The sequence below is a fragment of the Hesperophylax consimilis genome, chromosome 9, assembly GCF_061612785.1.
Source record: "Hesperophylax consimilis isolate HC1 chromosome 9, BYU_Hcon_1.0, whole genome shotgun sequence".
Taxonomy (NCBI): domain Eukaryota; kingdom Metazoa; phylum Arthropoda; class Insecta; order Trichoptera; family Limnephilidae; genus Hesperophylax; species Hesperophylax consimilis.
The window spans coordinates 41,093,746-41,113,010 of NC_142844.1; the positions used below are offsets into that span (position 1 = coordinate 41,093,746).

General features: G+C 36.0%; 1 protein-coding gene across 2 annotated transcripts in view; it reads right to left on the minus strand.

Annotated features, from left to right (window-relative positions):
- The window catches only part of Plc21C (Phospholipase C at 21C), a 181,792-nt gene that overhangs the window by 160,402 nt on the left and 2,125 nt on the right, over window positions 1–19,265 (minus strand). For both annotated transcript variants that reach the window (XM_089635969.1, XM_089635970.1), the window contains exon 2: window positions 4,786–4,932. In XM_089635969.1, coding sequence (XP_089492095.1) covers window positions 4,786–4,932 — 147 coding nt within the window. The remainder of the gene's footprint in view (window positions 1–4,785; window positions 4,933–19,265) is intronic.

A 19,265-nucleotide genomic window follows, 5' to 3' on the forward strand; every position in this document is an offset into this window, starting at 1 on the left:
TTTACCGTGTCAAAAATCCTTTCGTCTATTTTATATGAATTATCTATTGCGTTTATTATAAAGTCGTTCATTTTGAGGTAGTAATAAAATTAACAATAATGTTGGCGCTGGGAATACACTTCACATTTGCAATTATAATATTATATGTGTTGGCTTGTACATTATCACTGCGTGTTAACACTTTGCGGGCGGGCTTTTCGTAATATTTTTTTGAAATATTGTGCATATTATTTAGGTTTTCGTTACACTTGTAATTAATAATATGCATCATTAGTCGTAATCGATGCGATCCCTCGCAATTTTCAGCATTTTGTTTCTATAGTTGCACCTAATACTGTTGGCTGCGTGGTCCGTGGTGTTTTTTTCTCCATATTTAGAATTTTGTCTGGTGCAGTTTACACATGCTGGTACTGTTTTTTCTCTTCCCGGACATTTTGAAAGGATGTGATCGCCCATGCAGTGTGGGCAAATTGGAGGGCTGGTTCGGTGTAGGCATCTTTTAGCCGTATGCATGAACATACAGCAATGAAAACATTGAGTCAGTGGATCGCAATCTTCAATTTTTACTCGTTGAAACTGTATATTTAGTTTACCGAGTGCAAGGAGACTTTTTCGCATTTTGCCACTAGTTTCCATGATGTAGCTAGTGAACTGGCGCTGCTTTTCGTTTATGTTTGTGTTTTTTATCTCCGTTATAAGTGTGATTTTGTTGTCTTCACTTTCCTTGTAAACATCTTCAATTCCTTCGTTCTGGGTAATTATTCCGCAAACTATTTCGTCTTCAGTAAGATTGGATTTTAATCCTTTTATTATTATTTTTGGTCTTTTCTTTTGAATTTCATTTACCACCAAATCGGTATTCAGTTTTTTTATTTCGGCGGTTAAGGTATTTGCATATTCCTTTTTTGGGCATGATATTATTATTTTTTCTTCTTTTGTTTTTCTCAAACCATTTATTCCTATCTTTATGTTGCTTAAATTTATTTCTTTTTTTATTATCTTTTCAATTTCTTCTGCTTTAGCATTATTTTTGGTCGACGAAATGATGATTGAGAATCTCTCTTCTTCTCGAGGAGTGACTTTGGTTGTTGATAATACCTGTGCATAGGATGGTGTTGATGCGCTTTTCATTATTTTTTCAAAGTTTCCCACCAGTTGGTCGTTTTTTTCGATAAGTTTGTCTTGTAGTTGAATTATTTGTTGTTGCATTTTTAATATTTCAGATTTCACTTCATTGTCAAGATCAATAATAATTTTTTCGATATTAGTTTTGGTTTTCGAGTCTTTAACGGTTTGTATTTTTTGAACTTCATTTTTTAGCGTATTCAACAACTCTTCTACCGTCATGAAAGCGTTACGTTGCGGTGTAACGAGAGCGCGAAGACAGTACCGTGCGGGCTGCCGTTACGAGCGTAAGATTAATACTAAAAACATTAAATTATAAATGCCGATTGGTTAACTTCAACTGACATTATTGTCAAAACAAATTAATTGTATAGCAAATGTGGCCTTTTAACACTTTAACAGCCGTTCACAAACCTCAGCCAACAGCCGCGCATTTTAATGGTTGTCTTTTTATGGTTCGCTGGCGATTTTCAGCGTTATTGTAAGCTTTATAGAAAAACTAGTGGGCCCGGGCAGACGTTGTCCTGCCACAGACCGCCTTCTATGTAGACAGCATTATATATAGACTTCATTTTACATTTAACACTTTGGAAAAATTGTGGGGTCAGGTAAACATTTAAATCAGCACTGAAAATAAAACGATGTTTAATTGTGATGAATGCACATTTTACTAAAAATAAATGATTTATCTAATGAATTATGAATAAGGCTAGTTAATTTTGTAATTGCATACTGTGTGCTTCTACCTTCCATAAAACCGAATTGAATTTCATTAATTATACTGTTACCTACATTTTATAAATTGTTTTTTTTTTAAGTAGTTTCCAAAAAATTTTGCTTTATTTGAGATTACTGATATGGGTCGGTAATTTTTTACTTCTGGATTACCAGATTTTAATATTGATAGTATTTAATAGTTTGTTTATAAATTGATGGAAATACTTCAATTTGGAAACATATATTTAATAGGTATATTAATGGTTTAGAAATTTGATATAATATATTTTTAAAAATATTAACTGTAATTCCATAAAAGCTCGGAAACCTCCTTTCATACCGTTTACAATAGATATTACTTCGTCCTCTGTGGTGACTTAAAATGCTGTCATTTTATTTTCAGCATCAATATGTATTACAGTCTGGAATTATAACATTTGGGTCAATATGAATGAGATTAGCAAGATGTTTGCAAAGAAGGTGTTAATATATTTAACCGTCCATACTCTTTTACTATCATTATCAGCCTGATCCAACTTCTGTTTATAATAACTTTCTTTTGTATGTTTTATAATATATGAGTAAATGTCATCTAACTTATGTAGTACAGATACTATTAAACCATGAGTAATCCACGGTTTTATAGGATTGAAGTTCGATATGGATTTGGGTATTACGTTATTTGTCCATCCACTTATGTATTTGGACATCATTACAATGATGTAATTTAGTCCAATATTCGATTCTAATTTATATTTTAACATATCCCCATTAAGTACCTTATTTTGAGAATAATAATATAAAAATATATTATGTTTGCTTTTTTGTTTAAAAATCATCATGCAAAAAAGTTACACCAATTAAAATTTGAAAAACTCTAACCCATTTTGTAAGCGCGCACATAGCTTGTCAGTGGCGCACTGACGAGTCGGCACAGGCGATGTATATGAATTGCCTATGTGCTTGTAGCCTAAACATTCATCTACACATTCCGATAATGCGCATCACGAAAAGAGCTTGCGATTTTAATATAAACAGTGTGAAACTCGAACAAGAGCGAGGCTCGTGAACGGCTGGCAAAGCGTTACAGTAAATAAAGTATTTGGCTGTTAAAGTGTTAATCTTTTTTGTAAAATGTTAAGAAAAATAATTAGATGTCAATGATCTACTTTTACAAATAATATTTTTAAAGCAAATTAAACCAACTTAATAAACCAACATTGAAAATTTTACTTGGGAAAATCGTGAAAAAAATCCCTGCATTCTATTGCAACACTAAATAGGTTTAAAAAAAAACGATACATTAACTTTGGAGATTTTTTTTTAAAATCCATGGATTGTTTTTGTAACGGACGTAGTTGACCATATTATTTAATTTCATAAAAAATTGTTTTACTTTTATAAAATGTGCCTACCCCACGCCACTGGCAAAATCACCACTCCCCGCCACTGGTCATTTTGTCCAATTTTCGGCCCAAGCGGCTTGAAAACTTTGACTCCGAATGGCTTCGATACCGCATCGCCGGCTTACCTGCCGCGTGGATCAATGTCCAGCATTTTTTCTATGTAAAATTTACTAGGAAAAATCAATTTTTAAATGTTACAAATGTATGTATTTTACTTGTTCATCCCCTCGGCGGTAGTCAAATAAACACTATTTTCGATATACTACCGCTGAGGAGATATTAAAAAAGCTGTTTTTCACCCATATGTAAACCCATTTTTGAACAATATTTTTTACCTTTTTTGCGTGTACAAAAATCCAGGAACCTCGTAGCATAGTGAATCTTATCTCTTTCTGAGCGCTATGTTACGGGGGACCTCGGAAAAATACTAACTTAACATGTTTTACAAATTTGATCGCTTTGAGATCATATTTACACATTTATTTACAAACTTTTCTTATTTTTTGTCGTATCTTGGCAAACAAAAAATCTAGTTGTCAAGATACACATTCTCATAACTACTATGCTTTTAAACTATGTAATTGTCATTCATGTAAGCGTTCAAAATCTTTTCTAACTCGCAAATTTAAGCGACTACTATCACCAGTACTACCGACAAAATGAATATGCAACATTTTGTCGGAGGCTATAAACTCATTGTTGGCGCGGGTACAACCCCCCACCACTTTTGGGCTCCTAGCCCAATGTCGGGCGCGAGTCAGGCTAATTAAATATAAGCAGCCCCATAATTCAAAATAAATCAGTTCATCTTTACCACCGAAACCAAGCGTTTTATTTATCTACAAGTGACTCCTGCCCAACATCTGCCTCACCTCGCCGAGTCTTCTGCTCCAAGATCTTCTGGTGTTACCTCTTCAAGACAAGCCGGCCCTCCTCTGGAAAACCGCCAACACCAGAAGCGAGCAGAGACAACAGCACACCCAGTGCCCAACATTCACCAAGCCTGGGTGCGGGAGGCAGATTCATCATCAATATCAACTACAATCATCATCATCGGCCGTAAAGGAGCATCTCATCGGTTGAAGACACGGTTTGGACCCGGCGCCTAAATCTACAGTCTTGTGCGGACTCCCGTCCAGTACAGTTTTGTTTCCACAACACCCAACCGAGTGTTAGCACTCAGCAAGTCCAGCTTTGTATAAGAGATTCAGGGTAATAAAGAAGAGTTAATAATAAATTGTCCAAAGAAGCGAAGCTATTAGTCCACAATGGAGAGCTAATACCAACCCTGATGTATGACAGTGAGGTATGGAACTGGCAGGGGAAGGTTGAAGGTAGACCGAATGCCGTAGAAATGAGACAGTGTTAAAAAGTTGAAATTCGGAAAGAATGAAAGGCAAGAAAGGGACGTTTAGATGGTTAAGACATGTTGAGCGGAAGTTAATGGTAGAGGAAGTCGGGGACGCCTAAGGAAGACGTGAATGTGAAGTGCGTGCTCTCTGCCTACCCCATGCGTTAGTTAAGAAGAATATCTAACCTTGGGTATCTTGGCATACTGTCCGGTGCGGGCATCTCTGATGGTGGCAATGTCCAGAAGGTCAACCTCATGGTTCTGGTCCACCCAGTACAGGAAGAAGCCATTCTGGTCGATGCGCAGCGTTACGGGAGTCCCAGTACCAGAATCCTAAAACAGAAATCACTCACAAACTCAAAAAATATATATTATGTTATCCCAATTTGCTGCAAGAAAACTAGCTTCAAATTTAAATCAAATAATTAATATGACGGTTCCAGGACAAAAGAGAAAAGTGAAGAAAAACGAATGTACAAACAACAGCCTAACCCAGTGGTCGGCAAACTTATTGGTCAAAGAGCCAAATATGTACATTACAACGATTAAAAAATAATCTTTGAGCCAAATCTGTTTTTTAATTTAGTAAACTTTTATTATAATTTTAGACCTTCATTAAGTTACGGGTACACCGAATAAAACTTGATTTCACACTTAATACAGATTTATTCGTTGATAAACAATAATATGAAAGTAAGGTATCCACAAACACTTAATGCGAACAATGTCCTTGCATATCCTTGGAAAATTTCAGTCAGGTTTGTAAAGTGTGTTGTTTTTTTTAATTTTAGGCATGATTCCAGGTTTTCATAAATAAGACGACTTCTCAGTTTACTCTTGATAAAGTTCGTGCTTGAAAAAGATTGTTCGCATGAATATGTAGAACCAAAAAGGGAAAGAACAGCAAACGCGAGTTTTTTCAGCTGATCCTAACAATCAAGAATACTATTCCAGACGTTGAAAATGATCATGTCTTCCTTCTCCAGGTCTTTCAAAGCAGACCACTTGTGTTGTGAACTAAGAACACATTTTTTCTTCTCCAATATTTCCAAATCAATACAAAGACGTTGAAATTTAGAGCTCCGTATTTCCTTGTTTATTAAATCCTGCAATTGTATTTCAAAGTTCAAATTTCAAAGTCAATGCCAAAAGGAGAAAATTTCAACTCAGTTATCGTAGCATTAAGAGGATTTTTGACGAATGCTAAGGTCGCTCTGATGTTTTTAAACTCCTGAAACCTGCTGATACCTGCTGCCAGTGGATATTTGTGCCAGAGCCGCACTCAAGAGGCCAAAGAGCCGCATGCGATTGCCACAGGCCGACCACTGGCCTAACCTAATGTTATATTCATGAGACCCAAAGATATTCCTCGTGACTTTTATTTCTGGGTAGGCTGTACGTACGGAAGATCTTCTAGAAAAGTTAAACTGGCTCTTGAATAGACTCGTGTTGTAGGACAGAGGAAGCACAAAAGCTGGAAGGTAGTTTGGGAACTGACCTATTCAGCATAAAAATAACCGATTATCGTTTGTCAAATGTCAAAACATCTTGGCGATGGCCATATGTTTTTTATGTCGCCAAATTGTGCAGAATTATATTAGGTTAACAGAGTTGCATTTTCGATTTTCTTGCAATTAATAGCGGTCACTGATTGAATCTTACTATTAAAGAATTTGCAATTAATAGCGGTCACTGATTGAATCTTACTGTTAAAGAATTTGCAATTAATAGCGGTCACTGATTGAATCTTACTGTTAAAGAATTTGCAATTAATAGCGGTCACTGATTGAATCTTACTGTTAAAGAATTTGCAATTAATAGCGGTCACTGATTGAATCTTACTGTTAAAGAATTTGCAATTTAGCGGTCACTGTTAATCTTACTGTTAAAGAATTTGGTTGCTAGTGCGAATGGTCGTTAAGAAAAGACCATCAGGTTGATCCAGGGAAATAAGTAAATTGTACTGTGGTAGTGAAAATATTACATTAAAAATATAAAATCATCAAAAAAAATTCACTGATTTTCGGAATATTGGCAAATAAAAGACGTTGAAGGAAATATTTCTGACCGCATTTCTCAAAACTGAATTGTGAATGATTATTTTTAAAATGAATTTGCTGTCATTTACATATTACCTTTTTTACATTAGTTCCACACAGGAGGCCCTAAGGGAAATTATTTTCCTCAGGGCCTCCCTCCTGTGCAAGCGCGGCTTGCGATAAAGTTCACAAAATCCACCAACAAAAATGAACAATATTTTACAGCTCATCGTATTCCTACAAAATATTTTTAATTATAAAATTGCACAAAATCTTAAAAATAAAATCTATCTAAATATGTTAATTTGGTTGAGAATAATTTACTATGGAGACAAGCTTTGCTTCTCGCACGCCAGTTATGACGGTTACAAACTGAGGTACACACCATTCCGGGCGATAGAGTTAACCGCCACGCTTGGGAATGGTCATTTTGTATGAAGTTCCTAGCGTACACTGCTAAACTGCCATAACACAAAATGTAGCGAAAATTTTGCAGCTGGACGTGGGGCTCGAAGATGTCACGAAGAGAATCGAAAGTATCCGAAGATTTCTGAAGAAAAGGCTGCAGCGAAGTAATTATTCTTGACCTACAGTTTGAACAAGATGGTAATAATATTTCTATTGTAAAATGCAATCATGAATCAATAGGTCGTCTCGTGTAATATTATTTTCTTGTAATACAGCCCTTTGGTTAGGGAACCTATTTAACATTGAAATTATTAGTTTTTTTGTTGGTTTTTGTATTGGGTGGGATGTGCAAGGGGGGCAAACAAAAAATTAGGATTCTATTCATAACACAACATAACCAATAAAATAAATAACAATAACAGATAGTACCGTTGACTGTATTAGGATTCAAACAGGTTTTGGAAGAAGAAATTACAAAAAAATCTTTTACAAAAAAAATAAAAATATAAGTTTTTCCAATATAAATGACCTTGAATTGGCAGATGGCTTTCATCTGCCCAAAGCAAAAAAGCATTGGAATCACATAACATCAACTTATACAAAGCTATTAATAAAGAAAGATGTTAAATGTCCGATTAGAACACAACATATAAAATGGTAACAAAATTACATTATTTTACTAAATTTAACGGTACCTACAGGTTGGAAGGCGCTGCGAACGTTTGAATAGATTGAAATGGCTACACCAAGATGGAAAGTAGATGAAACTTTAAAAACACTACGCTTGATGGGAACGTTTTTCACATCAATATCGGACAGTATTCAGAAATAATTAAGTACTTCTAATTCAAAATCATTTTCTAAGGAAGCTTAATAATCGAACTTGTTATTTTTGCAAGATAATTGCACAGAAAAGATTATTATTTGTGTTTTTTGAAATAAAGCATATAAAATAAGCGATTTATTAGATGTTAAACCAAAATAAAACTATGAGGAAGAAGCGCTCAATTTGGGATCAAAAAAAAAATTAAGTAAAATTGAGTCTTATTTTCCATCCAGTCAAAACGTGTATTGGTGCATATGTATACACTTTCGAAAGTGTTGTCCTCGCGAAGCATCACTGAGAAACAGCCTTTTTGTCTTGCATACTTGTGAATCTATGGTTGTAAGGATGTCTTCACATACGTAAGTGACTTATGGAAAAATTACCAATGTAAACGACACTATAAGTCTCTTACTGTAATTTATAGCAAGTTACAGAAGCCGTAAGAGGCCTATGTTTTTGACAGGTCTATCGCGTCCGCGTGAACTTACAGCCTTCTCACAGCTTATGAAATCAGTTCGATAAGTTTAGACACTTACTGTAAGAAATGGTATCAAAATGCGCCAATGCGAGATATCAAAAATTTAAAGACTTACATTTTTTTTATTGTAAATATTTATATTTTCATTTAAAAACTAGTTTTTTTACTATGTGAACTAAAATCTGATTAGGATAAATGAATAAGTACATTATTGACTGCCGAAAACAATATAAAAAATAACACTAGATAGAACTTAAAAAAGCACTACGTAAAGGAATGTAAACGGAAAGAAAATTTTCTGATTCAAAAAGCGAAGAGATATCATTTATTTTTCATGTGGAAAAAAGCTTTCTAAAAATGAGCATCCTTCTTTTTAATCAATTAATTTATTTATTTATTGGACAATTTGTATAGCGCCGCTTTTGGGAGATATTACCTTAGGGGCGCTTTACAGTTGATGCGGTATTACAAAAATAAAGTGAAGTTAAGTTAAGTAAAATTAAGAACAGGAACAGGTGACACGAAGATAGAAGATGGAAACTCTGCAGTAAGAATCCTAGGTGGTGAAGAAACTGGACCAGCTGCTGCAGCTAGAGAGTCCACCATTATCAGTCCAATCCTTTCTAATCTCAACGTTTCTGTTGGTTACTGTCATCTGGCTGTCATTCGGATAAAATTAAAGAACTCCATTCAATTCCGCCATTAACGGAATTAAACCACTTGGAGAATTGTTTGCAACACTTTATTTGGGCCTTTTGTTCTTTATTGACAAAATCGCGTAAATTTTACATTAAAATAAAATAAAATTACGGGTGTAGCGGCCGCTGTGAGTACTTACGTAAGTTAAACTTCCGAACAACGTGAGCATTAATTACCATAAGTTGGATGCATATGTAAACACTCCTGTGAGTAACTTATCAAAAACTTTCGTAAGTCATAAATTTTACTTATGAGTGTGAAGCCAGCGTAAGCAGATTTGAACTAAACACATTTGGGGATCTGGTAGTGAGACAAATGAAAGATGAGCGTTTATTTGGGTGAGTCAGTAGCGCAGTTGTGGGATGGCTGCGGACCAATGATGATGATGCCAGGTGTACGTGGCGATGATAGCGGTGTCAGTGAGTCGACACCGTGGTGACCGGACTCGTGGATGTGTTCAGAGGAGTCCATGGTAATCCGTAGTCCGTGCAGAGCCGGGGCGTAGGTATGGTAGGTCCGTGTAGCGGTGCAGTGGATTGCTAATTCACGACTGGTGAGTTCCTTCCCGAACATTCTAGTTGCTATGGCAGATATTGCCAAACTAACCTAGGCAACGGCCGAAATTTCCAGAATGTTTCTATGACGTCCTAGTTACCTTGGCGCTTGGCATAGTGGCGTACCACTACAGGACTATTGCATCCCCTATTGGGGTATTTAGTAAGACTGAAGGTAGTGGGGAGGGGAGTGAGATATTGAAGAGGAAGGTGTGGAAGTACCTGGCTATTCAGATCTGGTCACCAAACACGGCCAAAACCAGTTGAAGCTTTCGATTCTGAATGGTGGTCTTATACCAGAGCGATACTGATAGTATCTTACACTCTGGAAATATGTTATATATTCTTTTAAATGAGTAAATAGTGAAATAACACAAATCAATCTAATCAAAGAGATTTGAACCTGCAACCTTCTGCTAATATGACTATCACTATCACTAGAGCGACATTGAGCGTGTCTACCACTAAAACTATTCCAGAGATAGATGATAGTGAGCTCTTGAGTGGTAGACGCTCTTCAGTATCACCACGTTTGGCTACCAGATATGAATAGTCAAGTGCTTCACAACATTCATGTTCCTCATCTACTTCCATTTTGTCCAGCCTCAGCCCCAGTTGCGGGATTCATAGTCCCAGTGGCTCCAGACAGTTCTGACTCTTGTGCGGTATTCACATCATTCCAAACAAATGAAATTCTAATTTCACTTTAAATCCAGTCACAAGTTCTATTTCCTTCCATTTGTATATTATTTGTCCAGCCTCAGCCCCAGTTGCGGGATTCATAGTCCCAGTGGCTCCAGACAGTTCTGACTCTTGTGCGGTATTCACATCATTCCAAACAAATGAAATTCTAATTTCACTTTAAATCCAGTCACAAGTTCTATTTCCTTCCATTTGTATATTATTTGTCCAGCCTCAGCCCCAGTTGCGGGATTCATAGTCCCAGTGGCTCCAGACAGTTCTGACTCTTGTGCGGTATTCACATCATTCCAAACAAATGAAATTCTAATTTCACTTTAAATCCAGTCACAAGTTCTATTTCCTTCCATTTGTATATTATTTGTCCAGCCTCAGCCCCAGTTGCGGGATTCATAGTCCCAGTGGCTCCAGACAGTTCTGACTCTTGTGCGGTATTCACATCATTCCAAACAAATGAAATTCTAATTTCACTTTAAATCCAGTCACAAGTTCTATTTCCTTCCATTTGTATATTATTTGTCCAGCCTCAGCCCCAGTTGCGGGATTCATAGTCCCAGTGGCTCCAGACAGTTCTGACTCTTGTGCGGTATTCACATCATTCCAAACAAATGAAATTCTAATTTCACTTTAAATCCAGTCACAAGTTCTATTTCCTTCCATTTGTATATTATTTGCATTTTGGTGACTCGATCCTCACTTATAATTCAGTGACATCAAATAAAAGTATTAGCAATTATGGCGCGTTGCCAAAACCTCCTGATTAACTGAAACTCTGGCGATGGTAGTTCAATTTAATACATTTATTATTCATTATGCATATCTTTATAATAACAGACGCTAGAAAGCAGGGCTACGTTCCATTTACTAAAGTGATTAATAAAATCAATATACATATAATGTAAAACAGGTAATCAATTTACGAGTTTGTGTTCAATTTTGTTAAAAAGTTCATCACTGATCACAGATTAACATCATTCTACTTACTTGACGGCCTCCATGGTTGAGGGGAAAGGCTCTTGACTAGCAAAATCCGAATCTGAATTGGCAAGTAAATTTTATTTGATTAATTTGTGTTATTTCACGATTTACTCATATAAAATAATACATAGTATATTTGCAGTACTACCACTACCTTCCGCATTACAACATACCCCAATTGGGGATGCCATAGTCTCACTAGCTCTAGACGGTTGGGAGCAGTTGAGACTTTTGTGCGGTTTCACACATAAAACCATCTCTATCATGTAGTAACTAAAATACAAACATTTGGATTCAAATACGTTGAATTGTGGATTTTATTACGAGTAATTCTTGGAAACTTCTTGTTGCAAAGGTACGGTGTAGAAAACAATTTAATTTAATAATATATATTTGCACTTGGATACACTCGGTATAAGAAATGACTTCAGGTAAGTTTAGTGGCGAGATGTCAATAGCCAGATACTTTCCAACCTTCCGATTTCGTAGAAGCCACAGTTCCACTTACTTGGGACAGTTGGACAGTTTTGGAGAGTTTCACATAAAAATAAGAAGCAGAAGAACAATTATAAAGTGAAGTTTGATTGACAGCGGTACAGCAAGATGCACAACACTAGCTTGTAGAAGAAGCAGCAGAGTTGGGACGGGTGTCAGCTTTATTCAATATGCATCAATATACAAATGATAACATGATGCTTATTGTCTTTTAGTGACCACATCTGTAGTGATAATAGCCAGATTCTGTCAAATGCTCTCACATCCCATCTCCTACATTCCTATCATTCCGCAATACTACAAGTGCCATTGTGTCATCATCTAATACATAGAGTTGATTTTCTGCTTGTGACGGGAGGCGTAGATTTGATTTGTATACAAATCTACACTTTTATTCCGAGGTTGATGAAATTTTGTACACTTGACCTTCAAAACGAGAGGAAGGTCATGAGATTTAGAAAAACCACCCCATCCTCTTTTCCCACCCCTTAAAACGGAATAAAGCCCGAGCAATGGAGCAATGCCGGGTGTTTCAGCTAGTGTTTAACACACCCGTACACAATGGATAGACTCTCCGAGGCGTTTAATGCCTAGCTAGTAAAAGGGAATGACTGAATTATTCATAAATATTCTTAAAGGTTAATGTCAACACTTCTTACAAGTATCAGTGTTTGCAAATTGAAATGTAAAATGATTATGATGTATTTATTTATGCAAAGGACTCAATAAATTTTCGATTTTATGAATAAATAATTGTATGAAAGATATAAATTCAATATTTATATTGTAAAGCTGCCTTTACACTTGTAAGTTTTTTCCTGTAAGTTGCTCACGTAAGCGACTTACGACAAATTTACCAATGTAAACGACACCATAAATCGCTTACCGTAATTTATACCAAGTTACAGAAGTTTTTCTTACGTAAGTTTTTGACAGGTCTAATCGCTCACGAGGGAATTTACGGTTCTCTCACAGCTTATCTAAACAGATTGATAAGTTGAGACGCTTACAGTAAGTTTAGACGTCACTGCAGGGATGGTAAAACAGAATTCTGCAACACCGACAGTAAGATTTGGTCTTTCTGCCGTTGCTCCTCGGGACTTGTTTACTTGTCGCCATGAACAGCTTAATGAAATAATACACTGCAATAATTTATGAAGACTAACATTTATCATTAACACAATGTCATGTTTAAAAAATGCCTGTGTAAATGTGCGATAGTGATTCTAGTATTCGACTTCACGAACTGTTGGATCAGCTATCAAACTTCACAACAAATTAATATCTCCAATGAATGCATACAAAAATGCAATATACATAAGAATACATAGAAAACATTACCTGACGCCAAAAATCGAAGAGTCACCATTAATTTTTCTAACTTACTAACTAACCATCACGCCGTTTCACCGCAGGGGTAGGCTGATAGGACGGACCGCCAAACAACTCGGTCTTGGCACACACTTCTTGCCTCATTCACATTCATACATCGTCTCATACATACTCTTCTATTATTCTGACTCTTGACATGGCCCGACTCAAGTATCTGATTCACTTGGTCGTGCCATGTCTTCCTCGGGCGTCCCGGACTTGTGCTACCATTCACATTTGCATCATATATTCTCCTTACACTCCTTTCTTCGCTCATTCGCTCTACATGCCCAAACCATCTAAGCGACCCTTTCTTGATCTTACTCATTACTCTTACATCAGCCCTGTACACTTTGCGGATCTCCGCAATTTCTCACACAATTGTACATAGTGTTACACACAAACGCCTCATGAATCTCATTAATTTTTCAGCTGGTGAAATAGCATTCCAAAAACGAATATCATTCTTTTAAATTAGCGGTCCAATCATTTCCAATATGTATTAGAAGTCAGTTGCTGTTATTTGGATAAAATTAAAGAATCGTTGTTGATCCTCAATTATTAATTCTGCCGTTAAACGAACGAAAGCCCCATCAGTACTTCTTCTTTGAAGCCGACTCCTAATCCAACACACTCTGCGGGCCCTTACGTTTTTGTTTGAAAAAATTGTGCATATTATCGCAGCGGCAATCCATTGTGCGCGGAAATGGGGATCCATGATCTAACCGTAAATAAACAAATCCTGTTATCAAATGTTACTAATTGACAGCTGTTAAAGTCGGCGGCAACGCATTGTTGTCAGGAAGCCATCTTACCAAAAATAGAATTACTGGTGTAGCGGTCTCTGTGAGAAGTTCGTAAATTAAACTTCTAAACAACTTCCGTGAGCATTATTTACGATAAGTTGGATGCATATGTAAGCAACTTATCAAAAATTTACGAAAGTCGTAAATTTTACTTACAAGTGTAAACCCAGCTTAAGTATAAGGATGATGTAAGTTAAATACATGAGAAGGATTAAGAAAGGGATGATTTTATGTTTTCATTACATACAGTGGGATGGATAAAGAAAGTATGTTTAGAACAGCATGGTCCAGTGAGACGGACAACGTACATGTACAAGGAAGATCTAAAAAAAAAAAACACCCAGCTTGTCTGTAATGAAAAAAACACCCAAGTTTTCTGAGGTTGTAATAAAAGAAGCAGAAATAATAAACAAGTAGGTACATACATATATATGAATGAAAGTGAATGATGCAAGGAAAGTGTTGCAGGAGAGAGGAGTGTGGCATTTCATCCTCTCTGCCTAACCACATGGATAGCAGTTGTCTTTTCTTCTTTTAAATGTAAACACATACCACACAAGAGTCCCAATTGTTCCCTACTACAGGAGTCAGTCTTGTAGTAGGGAACAATTGTCATACACAATATTGGGGTATATCGTGAGGCTGAGGCTGAAGTACCTGGCTATTCAGATCCGGTTACCAAGCACAACAAAAGCCATTCTTCCAGTGGTCTTTCAACAGGGCGATACTGAGAATAACCCTTTGCAACCAGTAACAAAATCCGAAATGTAATGGGCCACCCTAGTAATTCTGCTAGTTAGTTAGTTTTGGGAGACTTACTGGTCGAAACACGTGCTCGTTAAGGTACCCTACATAAGAAGTTCCCGCACATTTAGTTGACACCAGTTCCGTTCCCAAAAACAGATTTCTTTTCTGGGTTGTAAAGAGGTATCTACGGTGGGAAGGTTGGTTCTACCTTTTACGCCGGGCCTACTTGAATGGAGGGAAAGGCATAGCTTTCTGATAATTTTATATCAATCTACTTAATAACTCCCAACTATATGTATTTATATCAATCTACTTAATAACTCCCAACTATATGTATTTATATCAATCTACTTAATAACTCCCAACTATATGTATTTAAAAATGAGAACCAAGTCTTCCCCATCTTCAATCTTCCCTATCTTCTTGTCTTTTGTATGGAAGAATATTTTATCCGAGGGAAACTACGAGGGTTATCCAGAAAGTAAGGTTACAACATTTATGTAGGATCGAAAAATGCTTGTATTTAATTGAAATTCGCAGGATACTTGACAAATATATAAAACTATTTTTCAACGTAATCGCCGTCGAGATTGAGACATTTCTGTAGTCGTGGCACCAGCTTTTGTATGCCAATGTCGTAGACCACCGCCGCCAGCTCTTTCAGCCACTTCTACACAGCTTCCTTGACTTCCTGACCGTTGGAAAACATTTTCCACCCAAAACCTCCTTTAGTTTAGTCAGCAGCTTCAACCGTTGGGATCCCCCACACGTCAGGTGCACCAACTTCCAAACAAAATATTTCCCCAAGCTTTAGGAGCCTTTGTAACCTTACTTTCTGGACAGCCCTCCTATATTTAAACCCAAAGAAAGGGTGATGAGGAAGTTTTTTGTTTTTTAGTAATGAAGTGCGAAAATGAAAAAAAAAATTGTAATATTAAAATACATTAATTTTTTTCACATAAAAGACCACTAAATGGCCCAACACTGACTTTAACTTCAGTTTATGGAGTCGTACTACAAAAGTAGGCTTCAATTCCAGACAATAATTTTATAGTTGGGGTGTGGTGAGTACTATATAAAAAATTTTAATTCAAATCATGTATTATTTTCAAAGATAAAGCTGTCTAACAAAATCCATTTTCTCAAATGGCATCCTTGTTTTCGCCCGCATGAAGTGTGTTAAGTGTGTGTGTCGAGGTAGCGCTCGTTTTGACTTTTGGCGCGCGTCACTGACGGTCGTGTTCCCGCGTTCATATTTTTATTCATTAAATTGCATTCTAACTTTCTTCAATCACACATTTTTCTATAAACACTGTTATTTTTTTTTTTTATATTACTGATTTCGATTTCAAAATGTCGAACACGAGTGAAAGTTCAGATATAGATGTTGAAATGACGGAACAATTTGAAAAGTGCGTTAGTGAGTATGAGAGCGATAGCGGAAGTGATATTGTGGTTCCTGTCAATCGGAGGTTGCGTGTTATTAGTGACAGCAACGATAGTGAGGATGACCTTGAAAATGTGACACAATCAAATAATCAAATTCTTGGAACTACCACCAAATGCTACGTTTGCAAAACAAACTCAGTTTGCGTTTCTCGAAATATGTGGACCCAAGCATGCTCCTCGAGGTGACACACCCCTTCTGGAGTATTTCAATTTATTTTTTTGATCTTTGTATACCAAAATGGTTATCGAAACTAATCAGTATGCTTTGCATACCGATCAGCATAATTTTTTGATTCGCATCCAAAGTTGAAACCTCAATCGCACGCTAAATTTTGGAAGCCTTGCATAATACCAGAGATGTCTAAGGGATCGCCTTCACTGGCTTCGATGCCCTGAAAGAATAGAGTTTAAGATCTGCTTAATGACTTTCAAAGCATTGCAAGGAATGGCGCCAGCATATATATCGGAACTATGTATCCGACAAAACTTAAGCAATAGACAGCTTACTCTAAGGTCAGCAGATCTAGATGTTAGTAATCGTCTAATCGAACTTTCTAGGTCAAATCGAGCTGTTTACTATGATCGTTCTTTTAGTGTAACAGGCCCTCTCATCTGGAATAGACTTCCCTCAGCTCTCACTAACCTCCAGAATTTGGCTGAATTTAAACGAGCTTTAAAAACAAAATTATTTAAAAAATCTTACCATTTATAAATTTTAACTTCTTTTCAATATTTTATAATAAGCCATATTCTAAAACTTCCGGTAATTGTTTGGTTTCGGTTGTCTCCTTATTGTACCTTTTTAAAGTGTCTGCTCAGAAAATTCTCATTTCTGAGCACAAACTGCCTCCTGTTTCATGTTATGTTTTAGTTTTAATATTCGTGTTTTGTCCTGTCCTACTGTTATTGTTATTCTAAGTTTTATCATCACTTTGTATAAACAGTGTATTTAGTGTTATAATATTAGATCTGTATTGGGTAAGGTACACTGTAGGAATAATTTTAAGAACCATTAATACTGAATTACCTTTTTTTTTAAAGTTTGTTATACGAGTAGTTAAGCGCACTTGAAGTGAAATGACACTAAACTGCGCTATATAAATTCCATGTTATTATTATTTATTATTATGGAAGCATTTGTGGCAGTAATCCTGGAAATGGAAGGCGTCTTCTTACTGGAATAAAAATTCACGTCACATTTCGTGGTTTTCCAATATGTTTTCCAGGAACAGATTTCAATTACTTTTGAAATTTTTCCATTTAGTTGATAATGAAACTTTAGCACCACCAGGACATCCAGAATACGACCCATTTGCCAGATTTAACTTTTTGATAGAACAACACACCAATACAGTTCTTCGACAGCATTATGTGCCCAATCAACTACTAAGCATAGACGAATCTCTTGTTGGAACAAAATGCCTTACAACCATCAAACAATATTTACCCAATAAAAAACATCACAAATGGGGCATAAAATTTTGGATGCTCTGTGATTCCATCACTAAATATTATTTAGCTTTTTATTGTCACTGTGGGGCACAATCCAATGAATATAAGGATGAAATCAAAAAGAAAGGTCTTTGTTCTGTAGTGGTGGAAAAACTCCTAACTTTGGGAAATTATTTCAATAATGAATACTATCTATTTACTGACAACTTCTATACCAGCATTGAGCTGGCCAAGTGAATTATGGAGAAAGGGACATACATAATTGGCACTATAAGGCGCAACAGAAAGCTTGTACCCAAAGAAGCAAAAATAATGGAAATTGGTGAGCCAAAATATTTTAGTAATGGAGAAATTCTAATTTGTTCTTATCGCGATAAACAGTCGAAAAACAAAACCATCATCCTTGTTTCAACTGACAGCAATGTCGAAAATGTAACGGTAAAAAAGAAACGCGGAAATTATGAGATGGAAAAAATCAAAACAGTTATGATTCGCCTATAACCAATTCATGGGTGGTGTGGGTGAATCTGATAAAATGTTATACACATACTCATACGAAAGAAGGACTCTGAAGTTTTGGAAAAGGGTAGTGTTCAATATTTTTGGCAGAATGACTCTGAATTCATACATAATTTGCCAACATAATTCTAATAATAAAAAAATTACCAGGCTGGAATTCACTTCCAGTGTTATAAGTGCACTAGAAGGAAAATGGCTAGATACGAAAAAAATAAAACTGAATTACGTACTTCACCGAAACCGACTTTTGGGTTGGGAAAATTACCAGGACGAAATTTACGAAGATGTGTGGTATGCATCAGTAAGGACAGCAGCAGTAAGGATAGCAGCAGTAAGGACAGTAGCAGTAAGGACAGCAGCAGTAAGGACAGTAGCAGTAAGGACAGCAGCAGTAAGGACAGCAGCAGTAAGGATAGCAGCAGTAAGGACAGTAGCAGTAAGGACAGCAGCAGTAAGGACAGCAGCAGTAAGGACAGCAGCAGTAAGGATAGCAGCAGTAAGGACAGTAGCAGTAAGGACAGCAGCAGTAAGGACAGCAGCAGTAAGGACAGTAGCAGTAAGGACAGCAGCAGTAAGGACAGTAGCGCTGTGAAAAGATGATCCAACCTGATTTGCTCATTGTGTAAAAAAGGACTGCACAGTGGAATAAACTCTTGTACAATTTTCATATATTTTCTGTAATTTTCTTGTAAATAAATATGTAGTGTTCAATTTCTGTGCTTTTATTGAAGAGAATATGGAAAAGTAGTGTATTCAAAATTCAAAAAAATATTTATTGCACAAAAAGAGTACAAAGGGTATTGTAACAGAAATGGCAAATGTTCTTTTGTTTTATATAAATTATCTATAAAAATGCACTTCTTTACTGGCATTTTCAGCATATTTTGACAAAATATTTACGGCACTAAAAGAAAAATAAACAACTCGTAATAAAAATCAGATAATTATTAAAAACATTGTAACAAAAAATAATTACCCTCTTCTGTTGCATAAGCGATGCAATAAAATGTTTTTCAAAAGTAAATATTTTTATATTCTGAACCAAAAATATTTTTTCAATAATTATATTGTTGGTGTGAATCTATTGAATTAGTCAGTATTGGAAACTTAATAGAGAAAATAATAATTATAATATAACTAGATAAA